The sequence below is a fragment of the Olea europaea genome, chromosome 18, assembly GCF_002742605.1.
Source record: "Olea europaea var. sylvestris chromosome 18, O_europaea_v1, whole genome shotgun sequence".
NCBI lineage: Eukaryota > Viridiplantae > Streptophyta > Magnoliopsida > Lamiales > Oleaceae > Olea > Olea europaea.
The window spans coordinates 1398602-1421668 of NC_036254.1; the positions used below are offsets into that span (position 1 = coordinate 1398602).

General features: G+C 35.4%; 1 protein-coding gene across 1 annotated transcript; it reads right to left on the minus strand.

The window, feature by feature from the left end:
• Nucleotides 1–1943: 1943 nt before the first annotated feature.
• Nucleotides 1944–6638, minus strand: LOC111367090 (PLASMODESMATA CALLOSE-BINDING PROTEIN 3-like). Its single transcript, XM_022987800.1, has 4 exons — nt 6354–6638; nt 5718–5957; nt 5355–5388; nt 1944–2404 (listed from the first exon to the last, which is right to left on the minus strand). The coding sequence occupies exons 1-4, from the start codon at nt 6415–6417 to the stop codon at nt 2170–2172; spliced, it is 573 nt and encodes a 190-aa protein (XP_022843568.1). The 5' UTR covers nt 6418–6638; the 3' UTR covers nt 1944–2169.
• Nucleotides 6639–23067: the final 16429 nt, after the last annotated feature.

Here is a 23067-nt window from a genome sequence, read left to right on the forward strand (position 1 = left end):
GAACAAGTGGTTGCTTATATGAGAGACCTAAAGTAATATGATCAAGGGTATGCATCAGAATAGATTGGTTGTTTCTATATGTAGAAAAAGTAGGTCAAGTTTGATTTTATTAACTTAGTTTTGGTTGGGACAATGCAACTACTAGATTTGATAAAATGTGCATGTGCCATCATTTCTTTTCCATAAAATGGTGTGTGCATATATAGAATTTGAAAGCATTTCTTTCTAGGCAATTTACAGTAGCGGTGGACGAAACTATGGAAGAGGTAAAATTCCTTTACACAAATGAGACTGTATTGTGATTATATAATCTAAATATAATTCTCCCTTGTATTGTCACAATAATTATCAAACCCATCAATATGAAATTCCATTAGTATGTTCTATTTCCAAAAAGTAATCCATCCTTCATACTAATAGTTTGGAATTTTATTGGGACACAATGAATCTTCAAATCACATCTCTCATCAATCTTTAACATTTTGACACGATAACATTATCTTAAAAATAACACGGCACGGGCGAATGACTAGTAAATAATTCAATTGATAATTAGTTTGTTGGGGGTGGTGATGTGAGAAAGAATTTTGGGGTTGTATCAACTATCAATCGGACATAAGATTGGATGAGGAGTTGAATCCAAACTTTGATATACCCTGATGATTATTGGATGGGTAAATTATGTAAAAATAATATGAAATGTGTACTAAGAAGATCAAGATTGTAATTCATTTATCCATAAACTGATGAGCAAATGAATAGACTTTATTCTTGCTTATTATGAATCTCTGTGGTAGAATGACTCGACTAAGATAAGATGTTACACATTCATTTGCTTGTTGAGCACTAGTGTTCGCCTTGTTGATAAGGGGCACATGTGGGAATCACTTTATGCCATTAAGAAGTTGAGCACAGGGTGTACAATAGTATGAGCTGTAAGGCACATACAGGGTAAGACATGGCATTTGCAACATATCATGCCTCACAGTTTGCTGATACATCATAATTTGCTCTCCGAGTATGTAGTTTGTCCGAGCTCTTAAGTACTATTAGGTTAGCATGAGCTCTTAGATGACGTGACGGATGATGCTACAATGGGATCGACTGTCGATAATGGGTTTGCCAAGATTGTTGAAGTTACACTTATTTCTATAAATAAGAGAATGACTTATTGATTTAGATTTAAATGAGTTTCTTGAGAATTTTGTTAACGGGATTATTTATTCTTGTACGGTTATAGCTTTCCATATGATGAGATCTGTTACAATTTCTAGTTTGACATCAAATTATCTTATCATCCGTTTGAGTGCAAAGATGAAATTCAATTGAATTGAAAATGAATTCTAGGGAATTGAATTGTCTATAAATTATTTTTCTGAAAATTGTAAATTATTGTATTTAATTGATATAATTTTTAACGTGAAAAATGTTGAAATAAAAGTGTTTTTTATATTCGTTTGACTTTCTTTTACATGTAAATTGTCAATTAAAAAGATAAAATTTACTGATATTGGATATGAAATTTGTTTTCATTGTCAACAAAAATAATTAAGAAAATTCAAAGAAATCATCTATCTTTTAGTATTCATTTGACTTTATTTTACATGAAAATTGTCAATAAAAGGAAAAAAATTTTTACAATAATTCTTAGAATTTATTTCCATTGCCAAAATAATAATAATAATAAATAAATAAATCGCTACAGTAATCAAGAATTCCAATTTTCACCATTTTGGTAAGAATTCCAATTCCATGATTTCATGAAAAATGTTGACGTGATAGGTAAGTGAGAATTTTAATTCCATGGAAAATTTTGGACAACCAAACAACCAAAAGTTGGAAAATCCATTTTCCATGGAAAAAGTGGAACAATCAAACACTACCTTAGTGAAAAAAATGATGGAGAAAGGAATTGTAAGATTATATGGGGGCTGCGACTGAGATTTGTTAGTGAAAACCCCATGGGATTAAATTAACAGAACTTCAGTTATTATAATGCATATGTGGACTAGTAGACAAACTAGATTGCAAACCATAAGTACATAAAAAAACAAAATTAAGATTATCTTAAAATATAGAATCACATGCATATTCATTTCTGCACATCGTCACTTTTCTGATATGGATCTTGAATAGCCTGCACCTCCCATGAAGAAACATTCCTCTTTCTTAAGCCCACCAGTAAACAAGTACCGAGAACACGAGGATAATGGAGGGTAAGAGGATGTTTTTTGGTAGTAATATCCCAGCATCACTCATGTCAGTGTTCATGCCTGAGGGGCCTAAGCCGTTGCTACTGCCACCTAGTATGCCAGTGGAAGGAGTTGTCACAACAGGTGAACCACCACTGGGCAGGCTGGTGGAAGGTGTATTGGTTGTGGTTGATACCGGCCTGGTGGCGCCGCTGAAACAAGTAAATGACAAGAGTTACTTGAAAGATTCAGACCAAAACATAGGAAAGTTATGACAGATTAAGGTGAATGATTCTGGGAAAGTAGTTACGCACGTTGATAATCAAATGATTAGATACTTATGATATTTCAACACAGGCCAGGAAACAGAATTATTTGCATATTTCCTCTCTAGCCTTTCCACCGGTGTTCAACTACTAAACTAGACATCAACAGCCTTTTGGGATATCATAAAACAAACTAATTCTCCTTTGCAATAAATTTCAAGTCGACCCATGAAATCTTTTGATGCCACTCTATACGACTTAGCCTATATAATGCGACTGTAGAATTGATTTTGTCCATAGCCCCAATATAAGTCTCTTATTTGCACTAGGTTCTGGTTAAACGAGAACTCAGGCCGTACCAGCTGTTTTGGGGCTGACAGACAAATTTTATAGGCCCGACATGCATACGAGTTCTGGGCATGGACTGGCTCCTCACGTACAGCCAGCCAGCCAGCCAGCCATGCCTACAGTCTTCTTATAAAAGTCTCTACATCTGTGTCTCTTCTACATATAATAGGCTGCCTCATGCTGCCCCGGTCCGGTCATGGCCTTGGCCAGGACACATTTGAACACCTTTAGATATGGTTAGTTAGGATGGAGAGGGAAAAGAAATGATAAAACAACGTATGGGATTTTAAAATAGAAAAATGTAAGACGGCACAAATCTCAAGGGATCTGGCATCAAAAGGATTTGAAATGGGCTTCTCAAAAATTACACCCATTAATTCCAGTGCCTGCAAGATTGATTTGATTCCTTCAATATGGACACAAGGACAGGTCAGTTGTCAGGGGCCATTATTTTTGAAATAGCCACCATTACTTTTTGACCTAAAAATCCTTTGAACAGCAAAAGAGTAAAGGGGTAAACAAAGTTGGGTCCATCTATCCTTTTGACAAAGTGGCACAGGAAAAACCAAACTATTTACCATCTACAGGCAGTAAAAATGTAATAAAGAACCAAATGGAAGCCTTGGATTCTTCTATTGCTAATTATTGCCCTATCGTTTCAAGTTGGTAGTGCAATTATACAGCCAATAAATGGACCAACGGAGTCAAAGGACACCATCATAAATAACATGAACAAAGCAAGCGGATAGAATTAAAAAACTGAAATAAAGAGAGTAGGGACTCTTGATTCTGCCAATAGACTTGAGCATGTCTCAGTGACTAACACATTTAAAATAAGTCACACATTTAGCACGAGCCACCCAAACATGCTCTTAGTTCTTTAAGTGCTATAGCTTTGGGAGCGATGGAATATGGATAATAATTTAGTAATGCAAAGCGAGTCCTAAAGCTTTGCCAAACATTATTTTAGGCCAAAAAAGACTCTGTAGAATGACAGTGTAGGAGCCCATAGGCTCGATACGTAGAATGACTGTAAAAAACGGGTGTGTCAAGCCAACTCGAAACTGGGTTGTACAAACTTGATTCGTTTACAATCTAGTCAAAGGATTGAATGAGTGCCCTTAACATTCATCAATAAGATGCTGATGCATTTCCCAAATGTGTTACTAAAATGATAAAGGCAAAGGAATATGATAGCAAATCAAAAGGATGAGACTGCAATGCTTGACAAAGTTAGCCACATCAAGAATAGGTTTGCTTTATCGATTCTCATCCCATTACAGACAAAATATGAACGATTAAAGATCTTTTCGAAACGGAATCTAATATTCGACACCAATACATAATGAAATAGCTTCAATCCCCAAACAAAGTGTTGATCCGTTGAAAATTATACACAACTAAATCCACAAAGTGCATGTCTAGCACGTAGTAGTACCGAACATTGATCACGTTGACAATACTAAAATAGAACAATTTAAAGTTGGCACGTAAGCAATGTCCACTCACTGTAGGGAGCAATTAGCACCTACTTGATATTAGTACAACGATAAATTTGGAGTTTATGCGATGTAAAGTTTTGATAGAAAATTTTAGTAAAAAATATTAATAAATGAAGCATTTCTTGGCATCCCATTTTTCTTGCAACAAGTACACATCTTCTGAAAAAATAAAAATGAAAATTACTTTTCCTATTAAAAAGGTAGATTTGAAATGGAGATCTGAGTGGGGCCATCTTGCAGCAGAACTCGAGTAAAGTTGTGTTTTTTAAATCCACAAGAGCCAAGACAACATAAGGCTCTCTTAACCATACAAAAAACAGCAAATTAATGCGTGGCTCTCATGAAATGACAACATCGTGTTTCTTAGCTCCCGTTTGAATCACATTATTGCAAAAATAAAAATAAAAAATATAATCGTTGTGGATCTCACACAAAAGATAAAAAGTTAAATATGATGACTTAATGTGATGGATAACGATCATATTTTTCGTTTTAATGAAAAAATAATAGGGTTCAAACAAATGAAGCATTTCTTGGCATCCCATTTTTCTTGCAACAAGTACATCTTCTGAAAAAATAAAAATAAAAATGAAAATTACTTTTCCTATTAAAAAAGGTCGATTTGAAATGGAGATTGGAGTGGGGCCATCTTGCACCAGAACTCGAGTAAAGTTGTATTTTTTAAATCCACAAGAGCCAAGACAACATAAGGCTCTCTTAACCATACAAAAAACAGCAAATTAATGCGTGGCTCTCATGAAATGACAACGTAGTATTTCTTAACCCCTGTTTGAGTCGCATTATTGTAAAAACAAAAATGAAAAATATAATTATTATGAATCTCACATAAAAAATAAAAAGTCAAATATGATGATTTGATGTGATGAATAACGATTATATTTTTTATTTTAAAGAGAAAATATTGGGACTCAAACTGAGCCTTAATATGATCTTTTTAATTAATTAAATTCTTGGATTTTTTTATCAAGATAATATAGACATATATGATATATATCACGTACTAGTAACTCTATTGTAAATCATACCTTGCACTTGCAGGGTAAGAACAGCCAGATGAGCCTGTAAATCAACCCAAAGAAGAGACAGTGAATAGTAGTAAAACTTTCTATGGTTAAAGACACTCCCAAGTCACAAAATTTACAGCCAAATTTCACTTTAATCACCTAATCTTCATTTTTTGTCTCTTCATCCATCTCCAGTAAATTGAATGTGGCAGACAACAATGATTCTAACCCTACTGTACTCGGTGGCAATAAAACTTTAGCACACATTCTCACAAACGCGGTGATCAGTACAATAAACGAGATTTTAGCTCTTGTTTTCTTTTAATATTCTGCACTATGAAGTCCATCTTAACAAACATGCCATTCCGGTCTGTATAGACTTACTGGGATCAGATGTGACTGTGTAGGCAGTGCCTGAAAAATCACAGGCTGTTGGGGTCTGGCCTTTCTTTTGGAAATAACTGTTGACAGCATAGTTGCAGTGAGCCCTCACAGTATTTGGGTTAAAACAAGGTCCATTTTGGTGGGTGGGGTTGCAATCAGCCCCTGCACCACATGCATAATCCAGTGTTTTTTGCAAGGCTTGATCACTCAGTCCCTCCTTGCAAATGCACCAAGTTGCACCTACCAAAATCCCACAAATAAATGAGAAGAAATTTAAACAATAAGGGCATGTGTTGGCTAAGCTTTTTTCGTACTTCTTGAAGATACAATGCGAGGATCCTACAACCCAAAAAAGTTAAAATAAAAGAGAAGATAATGAAAAGATCCATTTGCATTCACATCCACCCATGTGCAGGAAAATTTAAGAAATAAATTAGAGGATAATCAAGAATGCTTTGCAGTAACGCATTTTGTTTGGCGTGGTATTATGGAATTTTTTCAGAAACTAGTTTAGTAAACGCAAAAGAACATCTTATGAATTTATTTATTTTTTCTCTAAATGCATTATATTTTATGCATATTTAAGCCTTAGAAAATAGTAAAAAAGGACAGAAATTGTAGTTGTAAAATGCTTACTTGAATGAGCAGCCATGGCTAAAATGAGAACCAGAACCAGAACCAGAACCAAAAATCTAGCCATGAGAAAAGGGATTACACACAATGTTGAGAAAGAAAATGCTGAGAAATAGAGGATTGTAAGGAAATAGAAGATGAGATGAGTGAGAGAGTAACTGTGTGTTCTGTGTGTCAATGTGAGAGAGAGAGATATAAAAGAGTGAGGGTGAGATACAAAAGGGTAAGAGAGAGATATAAAAGGGTGTATTGAATATGGTGAATGCTAGTGGGGATGCAGGTGGCCCAGGCTGGTATACACTGCCGGCTTGCTACGTTGTGCTTGTTGTTATTTGAATTTAGAGCTTTATTTATCCAAAAAAAAAATGTACGATAAGGGTAAAATCGTCTTTATAAATTTGTTAGGCAACCGGAACTCAAGTGCTGCAAAAATAGAATGTTGACGTTAGAGCTGTAAGCAAAAATCGCAAAATTTAAAAATCGAATCGAAATCGCATTTTAGAAATCGTGGGTTTGGTGTCACGTGGACCAGGTCAACGAAATGGTTTTGACCCAAACCAAATCGGTCAAAATGGTTTGGTTTAGGTTTGAAAATTTTAATTGCGGTTTAAAATCAAACCGGACTGGCGAAAAAATACATAAAAATAAAAAAATGAAATTTTTTGAAAATTCATCCAAATATGTAAAATTCAATAGTTTTGTCATTTGTTAATATTTTTGTCAATTCCTAATTTTCTAATATTGATATATTATTATTATTATTATTCAATAATCCTAATATATATTTAATAATTTTAAGACTAACATAATCTATCAAAAGTCTTTTTCCTTTTCAAAATTTAGATGAATTTCAGTCGACACCCAACACAGTTTTGAGCCACCGGCACCACACACTTCTTTTCAGATTTTTCACGCATTTTCAAAGTTGAATTGAAGTCCATTATACCAAATCGGAGACAAAGAGATTCTAGACTTTCGGTGATAATATTTGCTTCAAATAAAGTTTCAGATCAATAATTTTTTGGAGCAAACTAAGGTAAGAATCTGAAATTAAATGTGTTTCGTAACATCATACAAACGTAAACTTGTGTAATTGTTATGTTTAGATATTATAAACAATTGCTTTATTATTGTAGTTGGTTATTCTCTTTGTTTAATCAATATATTTTTTTCAGATATGATGATCACAAAGTCTTGTTGGATATCATTATGTTTTTTGAACCTTATATCTAGTTCAGTAGACTTGTATTGTAACGTTATTGTATCGTCATTAACTTAAAAAAGGTGAACAAAAATGAAAAAAAAAACCATGTTTTAATTTATTGTGATTTTACTTTGATTTAGTTAATATTTAAATTTATAGTAGATATATTTAGCCTCTGTTTGAACCATATTTTTCATATTATCATAATGAAAAAATAGACTATTGAAGAAGAGGTTGGGTCCCACACATGAATAGCAGGTCAACAAAGGCGACTGGACTTGTGGAATAACGATCCAAATTTTTATTTTTTTGTTCCGAAAATTTGGTTCAAAGAGGAGCTTAGTTTGTTTTACATTTATTACTAGTGAGATATAAATATATATTAAATTCAATGAATTAATGACATAAAAGTAAACGAACAAAAAATTATATGGCGAAATCGACGGTTTAAAATCAGACAAAACAGTTAGGTTTAGGTTTGAATTTTTTTTCAAACCGTTCAAAATGGTTTGGTTTAGATTTGAATTTTTCTCAAACCGTTTTAAACGGTTTGATTTGAAAATTTGTCAAAAATCGGTAAATCGGACCGCTTACACCCCTAGTTGACGCTGGAAGCGTATGTGTACTTTTCTTTTCTAAGGTTGATGATCAAAGTACAATACACGATGAAGTATGGTTAATTGACATCTTGATGAAGATTTGGATTGTTTGGATAAGTGAGATTAAGTATCGAGCAAGAAATATTAACAAGAGAGTTTGGGATAATGAACTTGTGTTGTCGTGACTTTTTGAAATGTACCGACTAATGGAGCAATATCCTAACAATGGGAAATGCGTTAATAGTAATACATTCGATCGTAATTTAATATCTTATAGATTACACTCACTCAATATTATTATAACTTATTGTTAGAAACATTCTCATTAAAATTTACCTAAATTATATTTTAAAAAAGAAAAAAAGAAGCCAAATGACAAAAAATAAATAAATAAATAAATAACAAAAATTTTAGTTTTCATAATTATCCTGACGACTTGATGGAAGAATATTGTCGACGTGTCTGTGTCCGTATTATTTAGTACATTTCTCAGCTGTCACCTATGTTTGCATTCAAAAATAATTGACATTTGGTTCACAAAAAGTAACGAGTCCAAGTGCTTATGAGATAATATATGTTGGACACGAAAGGATTGTAGTAATGAGATTAATGACGTGATATGAAGTAATGAAGATCGCAATGAAAAATAAGATTATGAGTAAAGAAATTAACAAAAAGAGTTAATTGCAGAAGCATGACGTTTTATTAATCAACAATATGGAGAGAAATAGAAAAATTCGGCAATTCTTGCTTAAACAAAATTGAAAGAGAAGTTCACTATTTATAGGTACATGACATAACATAAAAATGTAAATAATGTGGAATAAAGAAATAATATAATTTCATAAAAATCACGTGAAAAATAAGGAAATAAATTTTCCCACATGAGAATAAGGAATCAATTTATTTCCAAAAAAATCCATCATAATTTGGATTACAAACCCAACAATATAAGCACTCCCAAACATGCGTGAAATAGGGTTGCCGAAATGTAATTAGTAGTGGGTATCGAATGTTATGATCCTAGTATTTTAAGAATTGAATATAAGAGTATATTTGATTGTTTTTGTTTTCCATGAAAAATGTCATTTTTCTACCAAATTTTTTTACTTTTGAAGTGTTTCGTTGATAAATTTTTTTATGAAAAATATTTTCCTACCTGAAAACTATTTTCCTACCTTTAGTCATATGATTATATTTTCCTAAAAAGAAGGATTGTTTTTATTTATTTATGGAGGGATGAATTTTATTTTTCAGGTAAGTTGCTCTCTCTTTCTTCTCTCATCTATTCCATCTCTCTCATCTACTCATCAATAAAAAATAAAAAAGTATAATATTTTTTAGGTTGAAAACTAAATTAATAAAACATTTAATTAATAATTTTTATACAAATGAATTGTTTAGAATTTATTTTATTTTCATGTAAATTTTATGTTTGCAATCAAACACCCCTTAATTTAGACATGGATTTTATATGAAGCTCGTTGGTTCCATGTCCATTTTACAATATTATGACCTAATTAGCCAGATAAACGGTGCACAATTCATTATTTTTTTTTCAAAAATAATAATAAAAATAAAAATCAGGTAAACTGATTATTCAGTTCTAGCTTCCAAAAATCGACTCGAAGTTCAGAGGAACGAAGCTGAGTCGGTCGAATCAAAACTATTGGTGCCCATATAAAATGCCCACCACATAATGAAGAGATATTGACATAAATAGCACTGCCCATTTGAGCTGTGATTTAGTGGGTCGGGCGACCTTTCCTGGATCCCAAATTATTAATGAAAAATTATGCCATATTCTTATTTTATAAAAGGAAATTGAATTATACTTGCGTTTAAAAATTAAATTGTAAAATAATGGTACCCCATATGCATTTTTTACAATTTTACTGCTTAAATAAATTTATTTTTATCTTAATGATGTTATTAATAAGGTATCCTCAAAATTAGTAACACATAATATATTTTATTCTATCTTACAAAAGAAATTCCGATTTCAGAAAGAATTATAATTAAATGATGGGATGGAAAATGCATTTTTATTTTTAAAGGAAAATGACAGTCCAAGGATTAATTTGCTTCAATATGGAAACTGTAAAGGGCCACTTTGAACCACACAAAATTTTGGGGAATGATTTGGAGCTTTAAAAATAAAAAATAAAATAAAAAACTCGAGCACCATATCGAACAAATATATAACTTCAGGGACCTTTTTGCAATTCTCAAAAGTATAGGGACCGATACTGAACCAAGTAAAAAGTTTAGGGACCGTTTTGCAATAGATAGAAAGTTTATGGACCAATAAGCAGGATCCTGAATACTTAGAGAATTCAGAAAATTCAGGGGGCAAAATTAGCTTACGAATAACACATGGCTGATTACTTAAGGGTAAAATTTTCTTTAAAATTTTGCAATTTTAAAGAAGAATCATAATAAATGATGGGATGGAAAATATATTTTTTTAAAGAAAATGATAGCCCAAGATTTTTGCTTCAATATGGAAAATGTAGGATGGAATTGTGGCAATCAGAAAAGGGCAAAAAAAAAAAAAGGGCCACCGTTGAACCACTCAAAAATTTGGGGAATGATATGGAGCTTTAAAAAAAACTCGAGGACCGTATTGGACAAATATATAACTTCAGCAACCTTTCTGCAACTCCAAAAAGTATCGGGATCAATATTGAACCAATTAAAATGTTCAAGGACTGGTTTGCAATAGATAGAAAGTTTATGTGTCAATATGCAAGATCCTGAATACTCAGGGACCATTCAGAACATTCAGGCAGCAAAAATTAGCTTACCATTAATAAATGGCTGATTGCTGAAGGGTAAAATTTTCTTTAAAATAGAGTTAAAAAACTCATTTGTTCATTATATTTTTAAATAATAATAATAATAATAATAATAATAATAATAATAATAATAATAATTGAGATTAAAATATTTGATACTTATTTTAAATCACGTTAACAATATTTTTGGATGAAAATCATGATTAATGATAATATTTTTTGACTAATAAAATGTTCAATAAGAATGTAATGAAGATAAAAGTTAAGAATAAAAATGTAATAATGAATAAAGGTTAATGATCTTCAATGTAATTAAATAGGGTGTATTTAATTTTTATTTTATTTTTTTAAAAGTGCTATACAATTACCACCCTTGATAAAATCATACTACGATTTAGTTCATAAATAAAAAAACACCAGAAAAATAAGCCATTGTTTCTCACAGTTAATATGAATGAATAAATCTGGCCTTGTCTGATTCCACAGAAGAGTTGATCATAGAGTTCTTAGCTTCCCACATTGGTCCGGGCTAATCTGTAATTTTTGGGGCAATTTTCATTGTTAACCTTGAAAAATGAACTGTTTCAAAGTGTAATATTCAATGTTTTTAATTGCAAAATTATTTGTTACATTTTGTGCAACACTTGTAATACACAATTTTATATCATCACTAGTGTTGACACACAAAAAGTTCAGCCCAAGTCGAATAGCCCAAGGAATGAAGCCCAATTGGAAGATCCTCAAAATCAAATAGCCCAAAGGACAACCCAATCGGGCAATACAGGATAAATGCCCAAATAGGGAAGCCCATGAACGCGGTAATACCATCGTCCAAGGTTGCAAGTCGCCCAAGATTTGAGCGAATGAATTGTCATGCAGTCGTCTAGAGCTGTGACCCTGCTCTCGCCCAAACATTCGAGTCGCCCAGCATCTTAGCAAACATAAGATGTTATGATTACCCAAAAGTGCAGTTAATGAAACAGTTATTGGGTAGTCTTATCACGTTCCACGATTCAAGGAATTCAATTGAAAACGATTGAACGACAAAAAGTAATGACAGCAGTTAAAGAAGGCAGTTCCATGACAAGTTGGCCACTACGTGGAAAGTGGGCAGTTATAGAGCGAACAAGCAGTTTTTAAGCGATTGATCATGAAGAGATCATCCAGGGAGTATAAAAGGAAGAAAAAACGTAGAGTAAAGGATCCCGAATCAAAAACTCTCAAACAGAGAATATGTAACTTTAAATTTCTTAGTTTAGATTTAAACACTTCTTTTTCAGTAACTCGTGTGCTTGCACCTCTTGGAGGCATTCTGTTTTTATTTTCCAATTGTAAAGTCATCGTCAATAAAAACACCCATTTTTGGGACTTTGTCTCAAGAGATTTGTCTCTTACACAATCGTCTGATTTATTTTTAATTGTTAGCGACTAACCCACGCGAAACAATTTGGCACACCCAGTGGGACGGTGGTGTTTGGTGTTGAAGATACAAAAGGTGAAACAAATATGCCTCAGAGATCCGATAAGGAAGCAGCAAGTCAGGGAGGAGTCCAGTCTGTGATCGAGCGATATGAGGAGCACCATAACTCTCCACGAACAGATGGACAGAATCAGAGCAGTAACAGTCATTACGAATCAATGGCAGAATTGAGTCCTCGAACTATGCGTGCACTGCTTGGAGAACTCACACAAAATGTCGTTGAACATGTAAATTTTTGAAATATTCATAATATGGAAAGATTTACCCAGAATGGGAATGCACATTATGACAACATGGCCAAACAACTGAATACTTTAAATGAAATAATGAATAAGTTAGTAGGCTAAATTTGTCAACCAGTTACGCCTCTTGCAAACCACTTTCAAACTAGGACAATCGTGGGGCATAATCCCCCAATCCTAAATCCAAGTCAAGGGGTAGAACCACATTTCGGTCCCTCTACTTCAAACCAAGGGGATGGTGTAATGCCAAATCAGAATAATGATAGTAGTACACCTAACTTGGGGGGTAATCCAAATGTAAGAGATAATGTCCTAAATAACGGGCAGAATACTCCACGTGTTAATGAGGGAATAAATGTTCAGGCTAATGGTAACAATGACCCAAATCATGGTAACTTTATTCCTAATCAAGGACCAAATATCAGGCCTCAAGCAAATCAACCGGTCAACCAACCTATAGGGATTCTATATGACCCCAACGTCATGTTGAGGAATCAGATTATGGAAATCATACAGGACCAGATGGCTTTTGGAGTACGTCCTGTCATTAGGCCGACTTACACAAAGTCATATCCTGATTGGATAGACTAAGCATATCCATGACTTAGAGGGTATAAAGTGCCAGAATTCTCACTGTTTACCGGTGTAGGGGAGGTGTCTACTCTAGAACACATAGAACGATTTACACTGCAAAATGGTGACGTAACTAATTATCATAAAATGATGATTTTCCCTAATTCATTAACAGGAGTAGCTTTCTCCTAGTTCATCAATTTGCCAGCAAATTCTGTTCAAGCATGGCAAGAATTGGAACAATTATTTCACGCTCATTTTTATAAGACTGAATCTAAAGTTACTTTGGCCGATTTGGCGAACCTACGTCAAATGCCAAACGAATGGGCAGAAGGTTTCCTCCAAAGGTTCAAGACAGCAAGAAGTAAATGTTGTACCTCTGTCCGAAAAAGAGTTTGTCAAAATCGCTCAAGGTTGTATGAGCTTTGATTTGAAAAAGAAATTCCAAGACAAGAAATTTCCTGACATTTTCCAATTGAGCGGGAACGTGTTTAGGTATGAACGATTGATAAGAGAAGAAGAGCAGATAAAAAATTCTAGCAAAGGGATTTATTATAGAGACCCAAATTTTGATGTTCATACCATCAATAACGAGTCATACGATCAGACCGAAATGTGTTTGGCCGAATTAGTCAAAGGAGACACGTATACTTATCCTATAATGGCTAAGCCTAGACCATCGGGCAAGGATGAGCCTATAAAAGATGAAAACGTAAAAGCTAGAACGTTCTTGTTCGATGTAACCAAAGCTGACCTTATATTTGATAAATTACATAAGGATAAGCAGATAAAGTTGAGCGATAAGCATAAATTGCCAAACTCTGAACAAATTAAGGGTAACAAATATTGTAAGTGGCATAATGCATGGTCACATTTGACTAACAATTGCTTGGATTTTTGCCATGTGTTGCAGGATGCCATTGAATCAGGACGAATTACGTTTGATGATAAGAAGAAGATGGCAGTGGATGAAAATCCTTTTCCACAGCCACTTGGAGTGAATATGGTGACGTCTGGTTTCAAAAACAAGTTGCCAAAATTCAAATTGGTTATAGATAATGGAGAAGAAGACCCTGGACCACATCCCAGTATCTTTGAGAGTATTAAAGGGAAGGAGCCAAAAAAGGATGAAGACGTCTTGTGTGCAAGATGTAAAAGAGAAGTGAGTGAGAGTACGGAGAAACCAGGGAGATAGCAGCATCCCCAATCGCCCTACTTTCTTCCCAAACGCTCAACCTGGTGGAGGACGAGGTACATCCTTCTACAAGGGATCACCTTTTGAGAGGCAGTTCAGGCCGCAACCTCGCCGACCAAATGTATGGCATTCGTTCCAGTATAATGCAGGAAAGGCAATACCCTTCGACGAGATGACTAGAACCCAATAAAGGCGTTTCCAACGAAATTATGGACGAATGATGAGGCAACAACAGGGAGTGCAACGTCCTAAGGCGCCTAAACTACTCGAGGTAGCCAATCAAAATGTTCTCAAAGATAGTGAAGAGACTGGTACAAATGAATCAATGAAAGAGTTGCCAGAAACTTCTTCTGGGAGATCGAAGTTTGAGCGAAACAGAAGGGATGGAGAAAATCCAGATCAGCCCGTTAATATTCAGTTCGGTAGGTTACATTCTGTTGTGACTAATAACTATTTACTAGCCAATGAGTTCAAGAATAAAGAGAAAGAAGAAGAAGAAAGAGAGGATAACGAAGGAGAAGTATGCGTGCTGGAATATGAAGAAGGTCAGACTTCTAGAGAGGCCTACAATGGTGAAGAAGATGATGGTATGACAAACATTGAAGAGGAAATCGACCTAGAAGCAGAAAGAAGAAGGAGAGGAGTATTGTACAATACTCTGTTGAAGCAACTACATCGAGAGGAAGTTCGTGAAGTAGATTTATTGGCAGAACCATCTGGGCGTTCTTTCGATTTTTACGTGCTATATGGGACGCCCAAAAGGAAGAAGAGAGTATCTCGCTCTGAAAAGTATGGATCACCTCCAAGAATAATGCCTCCTCCCACAGGTTTGGTAACTGAAGAGGAAGCATCGGAAAACAGTAAAAAGGAAATTCAGGAGACAGAGGCTCAGTGCGATATGCTGCACGTTGACTTATCACAAAACGATAACTCAACAGAGAACAAGCAGGAAGTAGAAATAGAGGCTGCCGAAAAGGTTATTTTTAAACGGTCAGCCATGAAATTGACTAAACACTTGAGGTCGTTGTACGTTAAAGCTCTAGTTAACGACATGCCCGTGGCAAAAGTGCTTGTCGATAATGGAGCAGTTATAAATACCATTCCATCTAGGATGATGAGGAAATTTGCAAAGATAGAAGGGGATATGATTCCAACAGAAGTCATCCTTACAAGTTTCAATGGAGGAGCAACTGCAGCTAAGGGAGTTATGCCATTGGACATAACTATAGGTACAACTACTAGGACCACAGTCTTCTTTGTAATAGATGGTCCTACTAGTTACAACGTGTTACTAGGAAGAGATTGGATACATGGAAGTCATTGTTTACCCTCATCGCTCCATCAATGCTTGTTTTTTGGAATAACAAGGGTTAAGCAGAGGTGGTGCAGGCCGATCATAGGCCTTTTGTCGGAGAAGCAAACTCAGTGGAAAGGTTCATGTACGAAGGAAACTATGGACCTGTCAGAGTAGTTCAAGATGGGGAAGAAACTCAGATTGTCGCGCAGAGTGAAGAGCCATTTTCAGTGGACGCTCTCACTGAAATGTTCAGTCAGATGAGGCCAAATATAGTGGCCATAGAAGAGCCAGTAATTGGCAAAAGAATAATCAAGGAGTCTTGAATGAGTTCGAAGCAACAAAAGCAGATGACCGATATTCAGGTCTTCAAAGCCAAATTAATGGCTTTCAATAAAGAATGCAAGGACAAGATGAAAGAAGAGGCAGTATTCGAATTGGAACCAAGTATTGGCCGAGAAGTCAACAAGGTGGATTGTTTAGAAGAAGAAGTGTTTACAAGGGAGCTGGACGATGAAGTAATGCGGATCATCAAGCCTGGATACGCTCAAGCACAAGACCCTCTTATTAAAGTAAATATTGACAATGAAAGAGAAGACCGTCCAACATTCATCAGCCAGATGCTCGATCAAGAGGTTAGTGATAAATTAATCGCTTTGTTAAAGGAGTATAAATATTATTTTGTTTGGAAATATGAACAAATGTCTGGTTTAGATAGAGACTTGGTGGAACATAGATTACCAACTAAACCTAATTTTAAACCTCATAGGCAGCCTCCCAGACGTTTTGCTCCTAATGTACTCCCTGAAATTAAGAAAGAGATAGAGCGATTATTAAAAGCAGGCTTTATTAGAACAGCCAGGTATTTCGAGTGGTTGTCTAATATCGTGTCAGTACTAAAAAAGAATGGTAAACTAAGGGTGTGCATAGACTTTAGGAATTTAAACATAGCCACACCCAAAGATAAGTATCCAATGCCCACGGTAGATTCTTTAGTAGACTCAATCGCAGGACACGTCATGTATTCTTTCATGGATGGGTATTCAGGATACAATCAAATTTATATAGTTGAGGAAGATGTTCGCAAAATTATTTCTTCTCGATTTTAAAACCCACCGCAAGTGTACGGTTCGTTAACAAGTAGTAAAGTGGACTATGAGTCCAAGTATCGTTCCCACGAGGATTAAATTAGCTCTAATTAAACTAATGTGACCTTAACCGAATCTAATTGAATGAAAATTTGGTTTAAATGTGAAAACCCTAATTTTGGGAGAAATCCCCAATTCGAAACCCTAATTGCAAAGAAAACCCTAATTTCAAAATTGGAAACCCTAATTTCAAAATTTCACTAATCTAATGAAATAAATACGCAACTGAAATGTAAATATGCAATTTTAGAATTATTGTATTGAAATGAAATCATTAAGAACTTGAATCCCCAATTGACTATTAAAAACCCTAATTTCACAAATTCAACGAATCGATGAACAAAATGCTAATTCAATGTTCCTAAATTATCCAATACACTCTCTCGATATATATTGATTCTACTCTTACACACCACCAGCCTATATTTCTATGGATGATGCAATGTATAAGAATGCATGACTTTTTATGAACATTTACGAAAATTTAAATCATCAAAAGGTTCATCAAATTCCTAATGAACAAAAACCCTAGCCTATAATCATCATTACAAAATCAAGGAATAAAAAAAATGAAATTAAAAGGTAATAAGAATACACCCGTATGGAATTTCTTCAATCCGTGTGTATAATCTACAATCCGTCTCGAGCCCGTGTGAAATTGAATCCAAAATCAAGTTTCTTGCCTCCAATTTTGGTCTCTCTCTTCTCCCTGGTCGTTCTCCTTCTTCATATGATGAATTTAGGTATTTATATCGCGTCCAAATTAAGTAGGAAAGGAGTTTCAACCAAAACGAAAAACTGCGCCCGAGATTTAAAAATCCTTCTATGCGACCGCATAGAAGGAATCTATGCGGTCGCATAGTTCAAATTGTTTGGGTTCATTGAGTCCCTGAAGCCTTCTATGCGACCGCATAGAAGGTTACACTATGCGGTCGCATAGAAGTAGCCATCTATGTGGTTTGTGCAATTTGGTCCCTGAACTTCTTTGTTGCTTCTCTTGACTTCTTTCTTCGATTTCTTCATCTTTTCAACAAATTTTATCTTCCAATTGATGATTGATACCATCAATTCTCATGCCCCTCATTCGGCATATCTTTTGAGTATTTGCGCTTTAGTCCTCCAACTTTCAATTGTCTTCATTTCAGTCCCTCTTCAATATTTTCTTCTTCCATTTGTTTTGCTTTGTCATTAAGCTCATACTTGGCATGTCTTTCCTCTCGTTTTGCATTTAGCTCAACTTTTCAATATTTGCACCTTTGGTCCTCGAACTATCAAATTGTTGCGTTTTGGTCCTTCTTCGGCTCTTTTCTCCTGAATTCCACAATTTCCATTGAATTACCTACAATGCATAAATTTAACTGGATTAAGTCACAATTCAACCATTTTATCCATGTTTAAGTCATGTTTATGAACCAAATAAGTGTGTAAAAACACACTTATCAGAAGACATACACAAAACTACCTTTAGATGACCTGGGTCTCTAGGATGTTTCGAATGGGTAGTCATGCCTTTCGGCCTGAAAAATGTAGGAGCAACTTATCAAAGGGCAATGGATTTAATTTTTCATGATATGATAGGCAAGTTTGTTGAAGTGTATGTAGATGATATAGTAGTCAAATCCATTAAAGAAGAGGATCATTTCGAACAGTTAAGATGTTTGTTTGAGCGAATGAAGCAATATAAGCTAAAGTTGAATCCCTTGAAATATTTATTTGGTGTTAATGTAGGGAACTTTCTTGGTTTCTTGATACACAAAAGAGGGATTGAACTTAATAAAAATAAAGCGAAGGCCATTTTAGAGGCCAAACCACCTAGCAACAAAAAAGAATTGCAAAGGTTTCTAGACCAAGTAAACTTTTTAAGACGCTTTATTTCTAACTGTGCAGGGCGAACTAGTCTTTTCGCCACTTTTAAAGCTGAAAAATTAGGATGAATTCGTCTGGAAAGAAGAATATCAAAAGGCTTTTGAAAGCCTGAAGACACATTTATCAAGTCCATCAATGTTGGTGTCACCAATCCAAGGACAGCCAATGAAAGTGTATGTATCGGCTGAAAAAGAATCAATAGCTGGAATGGTCGCGCAAGAAGACCAATTTGGTGAAGAGAGGGCGATTTACTACTTGAGTAGACGGTTAACAAAATGTGAATATAATTACTCTGCTATTGAAAAATTATATCTTACATTGTATTTCACATGTACAAAATTAAGGGCTTATTTATGGCCCGTAACCGTTTATTTGATTTCTAGAGTAAATTTGATTAAGTATATGTTCTCTCGCCCTATTTTACACCAAAGGATAGACCTTTGGACGTTAACTTTATCAGAATTCGAAATACAATACATACCCCAAAAGGCAGTAAAAAATCAGGCTTTGGCTAACTTTCTAGCCGATCATCCATGCCTTGACATGCCTGAAAAAATTGAATTAGAAATCAATTCGTTCGAGCTAAAATCTTGGGTGTTGTATTTCGATGGGTCAAAAACCTCTAAAGGTGTAGGAGTAGGAGTAGCATTGATAAATCCTTTAGGGATTTGCTACAAGTTCGCTTTCACTTTGGATAGGATGTGCACCAACAATCAGGCTGAATATGAAGCCTTAATCGTGGGCCTAGAACTAATGATAGATGTGGAGGTAAAAAAATGTAAACATAAGAGGCAATTCTCAATTGGTAATTCACGAACTGATTGGTGATTTTAAATGCCAAAGTGATTCCATCATGAGTCAATATGAAATCGCTCAAGAGTTATTAGAAGAATTCGACCAAGTAGAACTTCAATGCGTTAATAGGATATACAATGACGTGGAAAATGAGTTGGCCCAGATGGCCTCAGGGTACTCAAAGGTTTTAAATTGGAAGTCTACTTGTGAGTATGGAACAATATTGCCCGTGATCCAAAGAAGGGCGAGAAGGATTGAATTTCATTGCATACAAGATGGAGATGCAATGGATTGGAGGGCAGAGATTAAGGAGTTCCTTAAAGAACCTAATAAAAGAGATAGTAGAAAAATGAAGTTGCGTTTGCTAAACTATGCACTGATAGATGAAGAGTTGTTCAAGAAACGCTCTGAAAGTATACTGCTAAAATGTGTAAGTTTGCAAGAAGCCAGGACGATCATGGCTGAAGTGTACGAAGGGATATGTGGAGCTCATCAAACTGGCCAAAGGATGAGATGGTTAATTATTAGGAGTGGATATTTTTGGCTAAAGATGGGAGAATTATGCGTTCAGTATGCAAAGAGTTGTTTAGCATGCCAAAAGCATGGTCCAATAAAAAGGGCGCCAGCATGAGAGATGACACATATTATTAAACATTGCCCGTTCAAGGGTTGGGCGATAGACCTGATAGGGAAGATTTATCCCACATCGTCCAAGCAGCATACTTTTGTTATAGTTGCAATCGATTATTTCACTAAGTGGGTAGAGGCGGTACCTTTAAAGGAGATCACCCGGAAGAATGTCATGGAATTTATCCGTGATCACATCATTTATAGATTTGGAATTCCACAAACTTTGACGGTAGATCACGAAACATCTTTAAATGGGGATCAAGTGAATAAATTCTTGAACTAATTTGGAGTTAAATTAGTAAACTCCACACCATATTACGCTCAATCCAATGGGCAAGCAGAATCTTCTAATAAGATTCTAAAAAATATCATAAGGAAATGATAGATGAGAATGCCAAAAATTGGCACGAATATCTGAACAAAGCCTTATGGGCTTATAGGACGTCGCCTCGATCAAGTACCAAAATTACTCCTTTCCAACTTACTTATGGACAGGAGGCCGTTTTGCCTATGGAAATCAACGTGCAATCGATCAGAGTGTGTTTACAATATAAGTTAAGTGATGATGAGTATACCGAATCACTAGTTCAAAACTTATTAGAGTTGGACGAATTAAAGTTAGACGTCTTAGATAGATTGCAAGTTCAAAAATGAAGAATGGCTAAATTTTATAATAAAAAAGTTATAGCCAAGTCGTTCAGCCTAGGCAAACTGGTTTGGAAAACAGTACTCCCTTTGGATAGCAAAGATCCAAAGTATGGCAAATGGTCTCCCAATTGGGAAGGACCATATAAAGTGAATAATGTATTGCCTAATGGAGCCTATCATTTGAAAGATTTAGACGGCACCAAGCACATGAGGTTCATTAATGGAAAATATTTAAAAAAGTATGTTCCTTCCTTATGGGAAAGTGAACAAATAAAAGCGTAACCAAATCGCATTGAACAATCGTAGAGTAAAAAGGGCCAGAACGAAATACGTTCAAATAAATTCCTTTATTATCAAATGTTCATTACAAAGCTACGAAATACAAGATGATAAATACTCTATAAACTACGATTAAGAGCAAACTAATCTCCCGATCAATCGTCGAGTAAGAGGGTATACTGATCTTGATTGCCATCCTGATCGCACTGCTGCAAAGGCAAGCAGAGAGGTCGAGAAGCACTCTCAACAAGCAGAAAGGAAGATAAAGTGCCCTCACATCGCCTTCCTAAATACATCGCTGCAACGACGGGCAAGGAGGCTGAGAAGCACTCTCAGCAAGCAAGGTGGCCTGCAAGCACCCCAAAAATTGTATTCCATCATTGAACTCCTTGTAGGAACGGAGATGATGGGAAGAACTTTGCTACTGGCTAAAGAATATTTCCTATATTTTCCATACCAAAGATGACATCAAGAAAGATGGCAAAGTGGGCGGATCAGATGATCCATTTCCATGGAAAATGAAAGTTTTGGATTGATTGTCAAAAATACCAAGCAATGTCAGTAAATTGATTTTTTGAAGAAGAAAATGGAAATGAAGATGGAAAGTATAAAATATACGTGCATTTATAGGGAAGTGAAGGTGAAAAGACAGAATATGAGCAGCCATATTCGTGTCTAGTAAATGGAATTAAGTGGCCCAAAATCGGGCAGCAATATCAAGAGAAAATGTGCAAAAAATTTTTTTTAGCATAAAGCAGTTAAATGCCTGAGCGATTGACGATTAAAAGACGAACGTCAATAACTACACAAGAGGCTAAAATAGTTATTCATTAACAATGATGGCTGCTGTTATATCAGTACAAGGTTACAAAGGAAAAGTCAATACGAAATTACAAAAAGAAAAAGTTAAGGCATTATATGTCTTAATTACAATTCGCCTCATACCAAACGAATTCTTTCCCTAAGTCTCCCCCAGTCCTCGCTCTGCTGAGAAGAAGTGATATTCAATTCGGCCACAACATCATCATCAACTTCCAACTTCTTGTACTGCTCGACCAAATACTTAGTTCGCTCAATTCCTTGGGAGGCATTACGCTTTTTAGCAGCCATTCTCGCCTTACAGTCGTCCATCTTGGTTTGAAGCTCCTTCGTCTGAGCAACCAAACTAGTCTTCAATCATGACTTCGGAAGAGATTTCTTTCAACTCGTCCTCAGCTTTGTTGATCTCCAGAAGCAAAGACTCTTTTTCAGATACGGCGCAAAGATATTGAGTGCTTTTGGCCTTCAGTTCAACATTCTTGGCCAGCAAGGAGAGGACCTTGGAATGGACAACTTTCAACGTCGCTTTAAAATCAGCAGAAAGATTGAGCGACGGAAGTGTCAGTGCTTGCTCCAATTTCGCATTCAAATGCTCAAGCTTATCCTTATGCTTGGCAGCACTAGCCTTACCGATATCCATATCCATGAAGGACACATACTCAAATATCGACTGCTTGAGGAACTTCATATTTTCCTCTGAAAAAGCAGAAGGACAACTGGCTGAAGCAGGGTGAGATGTCTTGACTTGCCCCCAGGAAGTGAACAAGTCTTGAATGGAACGCACAATTTTATCAGCATCCTACAAAGAAAATTGCCAATATTGAAAGTTTCCACTATACTAAACAAAGTGGAGGTAAAGGTGAAGCAAAGATTACCTCATCAGCAATCTTGGAAGGTGGCATATTCCTAGCCAAATCTGCCACCTGTGGCTCCACCATTCGTGAGGACTTTCCCTTGTCTAAGCGAGAAGACCTTGCCATAACGGGCAGACTCATGGGAGTATCTGCAGCACTCAAAAGGCAACAAATCAAAACCAATAGCACAAGCAAAGGTAAAGCATCAAAAAATGAATTACCTTCTGCTTCGACGTTTGGGGGGTCAGCGCCCTGGGAAGAAGGTGGCTGGTCCATTAGTTGTGATGAAGATT

What these genes read in the sequence shown, in the direction of transcription:
- LOC111367090 (XM_022987800.1), bottom strand. Translation starts at nt 6,417, where the DNA reads ATGGCTAGATTTTTGGTTCTGGTTCTGGTTCTGGTTCTCATTTTAGCC. An exon ending in AGCCATGGCTGCTCATTCAA is followed by an intron (nt 5,958 to 6,353) that starts GTAAGCATTTTA and finishes GGATTTTGGTAG; the next exon opens with GTGCAACTTGGTGCATTTGC. An exon ending in CACAGTCACATCTGATCCCA is followed by an intron (nt 5,389 to 5,717) that starts GTAAGTCTATAC and finishes GTTGATTTACAG; the next exon opens with GCTCATCTGGCTGTTCTTAC.